The following is a 6206-nucleotide window of genomic DNA, read 5'->3' as shown; positions in this document are numbered from 1 at the left end:
ATTCACCATATATCCTCAATAGGATTCAAACACGTGGATAAACCGTTACGTGTCATCTCCTCCTGACGCAATAATGACGCCGTGGCCACTTTCGGTTGGCAGTCCTCGGTCGTGCACGCGAGACATCATGCAGCGTCCTTCCACTGGTTGTGCGTTTCCAATCACGAACGTAGGATTCTGATCGGACGTCCACGACGCGACGATTCGCTAGTATAAGCCTATAAGGCAGGCGGCAGCGGCACCTTGGCGTGTCTCCTGGCCGAGGAGAGCGATCCAACGCCGAACCAAAACCAATCCCACACCAACACAAACGCAGTAAGCTCGATCGCCCTCGCATCTCTACTCTTCGCTCTATTCGTGTTCTTCCCGTCTCTAGGATGGATCGATTCATGTGCAATGTGTTGCTATCTCTTCTGTTTTGTCCTGTTGTTGTTTTGCCACTTAGGGTTGGCCCTCGCCGCTTCTCCCACTTCGCGTCGCTAGGGTTTTGCGATTATTCGCCAATTAGACGGTACTTTGATTGTTCTTGGGTTTGTGCTATTTATTTTGAGCGATTTTGACTGGTTTCTTATGGATTTGGTTGTGATGCTGATTGGAAAATGTGAAAATGGGGGTGGGGCGCAGATCGGGGAGTCATGTCGGAGCGGCAGCAGTCGTCGGAGCCCGAGGAGCAGATTGACCTCGATGGGGATAACGACATCGAGGAGGAGGAGGACATGATGGATGAGGAGGACCCGTTGGAGGAGGAAAATGTGTACTCAAATGTCGGGGAGGAGTCCGGCGGGGAGGATGTTGAGGAACGTGGCTACGGAGTGGGTGGTGGCAACGATGAAGATGGAGAAGCTCGTAGAACCGGAAGGCGGGAAAAAGTTTCAACCTTGGCAAGTGTTGCCGATGATGCACCAGAATCTATGCAAGGAGGTGTTGAAGAGGAAGAAGAGGCTGAGAAACCTGTTGAAACTGAGGATGACGAGGAGAGTAGGAAGCGTGCTGAATTGCTCGCACTTCCCCCTCATGGCTCGGAGGTTTTTATTGGTGGGCTGCCACGTGATGCCTCTGAGGAGGATCTTAGAGATCTCGCCGAACCATTTGGAGATATTTTTGAGGTAAAAAAACCACACTTTTTTTTGTTTGTGCAAATGTGTTTATATTGCCTTGGATTGTAAATGTTTGTGATGGGTGTCAGGTAAGGATAATGAAGGACAAGGATACAAAAGAAAGTAAGGGTTTTGCTTTCATAATGTTTACAAATGGCAACGGAGCTCAGAAAGCCATTGAAGGGATTCATGAGAAAGAATTCAAGGTAACATCGTCAGATTGTTGCATGGGAATCATGCTCCTGCTATATTATGATGTACATCTAAGTGTTTCTAATTTTACTTTCAGGGACGAAAACTGAGATGTTCCTTATCACAAGCTAAGCACAGGTTATTTGTTGGAAATGTGCCTAAGAGCTTGACAGAAGAAGAGCTGAGGAATATCCTTGAGGAAAGTGGTCCAGGGGTTGAAAATGTTGAAATTTTTAAGGTTGGTTTCATCTGGTGAAATTAAGTTGGTGGCAATATTTCAATCTGATCATTTGCATTCCTTTTTTTTCATCTTGATGTTTCACAGGATCCACAAAATCCAACACGTAATCGAGGTTTCCTTTTTGTTGAGTACTACAACCATGCCTGTGCTGAATATGCAAGACTGAAAATGACGACTCCAAACTTTAAGTTGGATGGAACTAATCCCACCGTCAGCTGGGCTGATCCTAAAAACTCAGCAGATTCCTCTGCTGCTTCTCAGGCAAGTTGCTTTCCCAGAGGAGTGCATGACTTTTTGCTTCCTATGAGTGGTTTATTCATTTATAGACACCTTTAATTCATTCATATACCACACTTTCCGACTACTATACACTTGGTTACTTCTTCAGCAATGTGATAACTCATTAGGTTCTCCTATTTGTGGTTGTCATTCAAGACTAAAATATGGATTAGATTGCCAATACCATTCTCTATAGCTATCTTTGTTGGAGTTGTTTATGTTAAACAATCTCCAGATCAGGTTATATTGCTCGGTAGGAGTTAACTGCGTGTAAGCTGCAGGAGAAATTACAACTAATAATTCAATTTTCATTAGACATGCTGCATTAGAGTTATGGTACTGGCAGTTAGTGGATACTGATTTACTTGAGGAAGCCTGTCATTTTACACTTAAGGAAGTATACAACTGAACTAATGATTTAATTGAGGAGGCTCAATTGATAAGGTGCAAACAAGCTGATACTTCATAGATTCTCTATCATTTTTGCAGAAAGATGGCGAATGCGACCACTGTCTACTTGTTATCTATGTTTTATAGGAAAGTTAATATATGTAATTATTACCATAATTAGCATTTGAAAATGGAGCTGTTGGTAAACCTAGAGTTAAAAAAGAGTGACTAGATGATTGTGTTGAACATTTTTCAGAATATTAAAATAGAAAAATGACATTCAAAGAGACATGTATCATATCAGTCAAGAACTGCCTCAATGCATACTTATTTGGTGACTTGGTTTTATTTGTGACTGAAATTCTACATTTGGACTGAATATTGCAATTTTGTTGTTGGACTGTTATCACTTTTGTTGTTGGACTGTTATACTCTATGATTACGATGCAACTGGCTCCAATCATCGTCCTCCTTTCCTTGAGCGCACTAATCATACAAAGGCTGGCTGTCATTTCATTCATGACAAAATATCACACCACTAAATGCATGTAACCAATGACCAACCTGCTGACAATTTTTTTGGAGTTGCTTATTTTGTAAAATTATGCCACAAACTTGGCATGATTTGATATCTATGCTTTAACTTTAGGAATGTTATATCGTTTTATTTTGTTTCCCACTCTGTAGTAGGCCTTCTCAAGAAAAGTGGTTTAGTTTTCGTTGTTCAACCGAAATATAGAGAGAGATTAGATGACCTTGGCGTTGAATACCTCATTCAAGTGGATGTGTAATACTGATGAAAAATAATTGTACATCAGATATAGAATTAGCAAAGGGTTCTCCAAGTCAATTAAAATAAGCCCTCAAATCCCAATAGCTATAGAGAATGGGAGATGGGATGACTAAAATCTCACAATTAAACTTATTAGATCACAAGCAATTAAAAAAATGGTTGTTCTTTTGGTAAAAAGAACTCCATTGTCACTACGCATCCACAAACCCAAAATAAATGCTTGGTAACTAGACTATGGTTTCCAATCCTTGATAGTTCTGGTAGATGAGTTGGTTTTCTACATATGCTAGTTACAGTGAGTTGGGTTCGATGGATGGATTAGGTAGCCCAAGTGAAGCTGGTAGTTTGAGTGAGCCAAACAAGCTAAGTAGGATTAGTAAACTATGTGGGTTAAATAGATCAAGCTGGATGAGTGTGTTAGGCAGATTGAGTGAGATGGGCCCTTTAACCAAGTGGGATAAGGGTGGTGTTGGGTGATGTGAGTGAATTGAGCAAGTAGGTGGAATATTTCTATAGGTATATTTTACTATGTTTACTTCATGCCTTCTATATCTTGGACAAAATTATGTACAACTTCTTTAGGAATTAGAATGAACAAAACCTGTTCCATTTCCTAGGCATATGCATTCAATTTCTTGTCAATTTCATTCCATCAACCTAACATGGGATCACGTTTTGGACATGAATGTTGGTTTGGAGTATAGGGCAACAAGATTTTCATTTAATCAACGTTTTTTGTGGAACAATTTATTTGGCATTTATTTATATTTCCAATTTCCATTTTTATAAGTAATTCAAGAATAGGATAGAATTTCTAGCTGGACTTTAAAAAGTGTATTCAGACCGGACAACATGCATGCAGCTGGGTAGCTGCAAATCTCATGGTTTTATGTGAGCTGCGACAAGATTTGTCAGGCTTAGCAGAAGCAAGGGAAGTGGAAGAAATTATTTGGACAGTTGTGACCTTCGAAGGACAATAAAGTTTGCCAGTGATAGTGATCGACAAAGACATAAAAAATCAAGCTGGAATTTGAGGTCACAGAAAGAGAAGATGTATTCTGTTGCGTTTCTGTTATGGCATGTCAAGAATCAGGATGTTCAATCTTAATTTTTGAATTGCCTGAATTATTACTCAAATTTAATTTTGACATTGTAAGTAGTAACATACGAGGATGAATATGATAAAAAATGAGAATATTAGAAAGAAAGTCAGAGTCACCTATTGAGGGAAAATTTCTAGAGATACATTTAAGATGGTATGGATATGTAATTAGACGACCAATAAATGCATCATAGTTAGGTGAGTGGGTGCTTGATACCAAAGTAAACTTAGTTAGCAATAATAATATATGATAAAATTTATTTAAATATAGATGAGGATATATTAGGGGATCGAGCTCAATGGCATAACAACATCCATATAGCCGATCTCATTTAGTGGGATAAAGTCTTGATTGTTATTGTTGTACTATAGCACATTGCAAATATTTGTATTGATGGACTGGATTTAAAATTTTAGTGCTCATGCTGAGTCCAACATTCAGTTATTTTATTGGAAAATATGTATAATTATACATATTCGATAAGTTGTTTCTGATTTAGTCACTATACTTCCAATTACGATTCTACACTATTGCTAAACTTCCAGAAGCACTTTTTTTCTTGCACTACAATGACATTTTAAAATGTTGCAGGTGAAGGCTATCTATGTGAAAAATTTGCCAGAGACTGTCACCTCTGAGCAGCTGAAGGAACTTTTCGAAAGTAATGGAGAGATCACAAAAGTTGTTTTGCCGCCAGCTAAAGCTGGTCAGAGCAAGAGGGACTTTGGATTCATTCATTTCGCAGAGAGGTCTAGTGCGCTAAAAGCCGTTAAAGGAACTGAAAAATATGAGATTGACGGTAACTACTTTCTTACAATTTGATTTCCATGTCCATGCTATCCAAACTGTCTACAAGATCAAAATTTTGAAACTAAACCAAAAACATAGTAGTTTTTTTGTGCCGTCTCTCATCTCGCTATGCAGTTTCATTTTTTTCTTAGCCTTTCCTTTCTGTTTATTGTCAAACCAAAGGGCATACTTTAGAGATCTCCCTTGCCAAGCCTCAGACAGACAAGAAAAATGATCACAGTTCGAAACCCGGACTTCTTCCAAATTTCCCGCCATACCCTCCTTATGGCTATCCAGGGTCTTATGGTGCTGGAGGATATGGTGCAGGAGGACTCGGTCAGGTTGGTTTTCGACACAGAGACTACAGTGTTAGCTGTTAAAACCTTTAGTTTCTATTCTTTTGATTGATCAATTCTTTCGACTTGTTTAAACACAGCCGATGATATATGGCCGAGGACCGATGCCTGCCGGCATGAGAATGGTGCCAATGATGCTACCTGATGGTCGCCTTGGTTATGTCTTGTGAGTAGCAGCACACCCATAGCACCTAATGAAAACCATCTACTTTGGCCTCATCGATTCTAGTTCACTCATACTTCACACTTGCCGCACCTTTCAGACAGCAGCCTGGTGCGCAACCCCCACCGCCGCCACCACCACCTCGTCGCGGCGACCGCAGCAGTGGATCAAGCGATAGGGGGAGTCGGGACATAGATGGCAACCGCGGGCGCCGCTACCGCCCTTACTAAGAGTCAGGCAAGTGGTCGCTTTGCTATACTGTGTCCTAATACTTATCTAGGGGGTTTTGCATCTTGGTAGCCATCAATTTGACATATTGTTGAATCATCAAATGGAGAAGAAATGAAGACTCTAATGATGGTTGTACTTAAACCTACATCATAATCAAGTACTTTATGGGACCTTTTATGGTTCTATCTCAATTCATTTTTTACAGACTATTAGCAATGATTAATAAAACAAATCCCTATTAACCTCTAATTAATTGCAATATTCACCTCTATGTCAGACAAAATCACTAGTATTATTTATGATGCATCTTTTGATTAATACCTTCACGGTATACAAGTCCATGTTTATTGGACTCTTGAGAAAAAAGTGTGCTAGCTCTTTTAATAGTATAAAGAAATTTAAAAGGAAAAAAAGTGCTTGTTCTTTTAATAAATTAAAAAATAATATATGAAAGGATTTTTTTAATCTGTTCGTCTATTATTTTATAACGAATAAATTAAAAAAAGACTCAACTAGTGAGCACGTCAAACACTCCTGCCCTCGACTGTACCGATGTCGTTGGCCATTCTCGA

At 39.5% G+C, this 6206-nt stretch overlaps 1 protein-coding gene across 2 annotated transcripts; it reads left to right on the top strand.

Annotated features, from left to right (window-relative positions):
- Positions 1 to 253: 253 nt before the first annotated feature.
- LOC141839014 (heterogeneous nuclear ribonucleoprotein Q) lies at positions 254 to 5825 on the top strand. 2 transcript variants are annotated; one of them, XM_074726658.1, is made up of 10 exons: positions 254 to 315; positions 446 to 511; positions 625 to 1106; positions 1187 to 1303; positions 1387 to 1527; positions 1615 to 1791; positions 4687 to 4894; positions 5068 to 5225; positions 5321 to 5406; positions 5504 to 5825. In XM_074726658.1, the coding sequence occupies exons 3-10, from the start codon at positions 636 to 638 to the stop codon at positions 5631 to 5633; spliced, it is 1488 nt and encodes a 495-aa protein (XP_074582759.1). In that variant the 5' UTR covers positions 254 to 315; positions 446 to 511; positions 625 to 635; the 3' UTR covers positions 5634 to 5825. The 2 variants fall into 2 exon arrangements, with proteins under 2 accessions (XP_074582759.1, XP_074582760.1); XM_074726659.1 differs by lacking the exon at positions 446 to 511 and having other exon boundaries at positions 264 to 315.
- The last annotated feature ends 381 nt before the right edge of the window (positions 5826 to 6206 follow it).

Source organism: Curcuma longa, chromosome 11 (assembly GCF_044706935.1).
Source record: "Curcuma longa cultivar G26 ecotype Majalengka, Jawa Barat chromosome 11, ITB_CL_G26_1.1, whole genome shotgun sequence".
Lineage (NCBI taxonomy): Eukaryota > Viridiplantae > Streptophyta > Magnoliopsida > Zingiberales > Zingiberaceae > Curcuma > Curcuma longa.
This window is presented reverse-complemented; position numbering and strand designations above follow the sequence as displayed.

What these genes read in the sequence shown, in the direction of transcription:
- LOC141839014 (XM_074726658.1), top strand. Translation starts at nt 636, where the DNA reads ATGTCGGAGCGGCAGCAGTCGTCGGAGCCCGAGGAGCAGATTGACCTC. An exon ending in TGAAAAATATGAGATTGACG is followed by an intron (nt 4,895 to 5,067) that starts GTAACTACTTTC and finishes GTCAAACCAAAG; the next exon opens with GGCATACTTTAGAGATCTCC. An exon ending in GTGCAGGAGGACTCGGTCAG is followed by an intron (nt 5,226 to 5,320) that starts GTTGGTTTTCGA and finishes GTTTAAACACAG; the next exon opens with CCGATGATATATGGCCGAGG.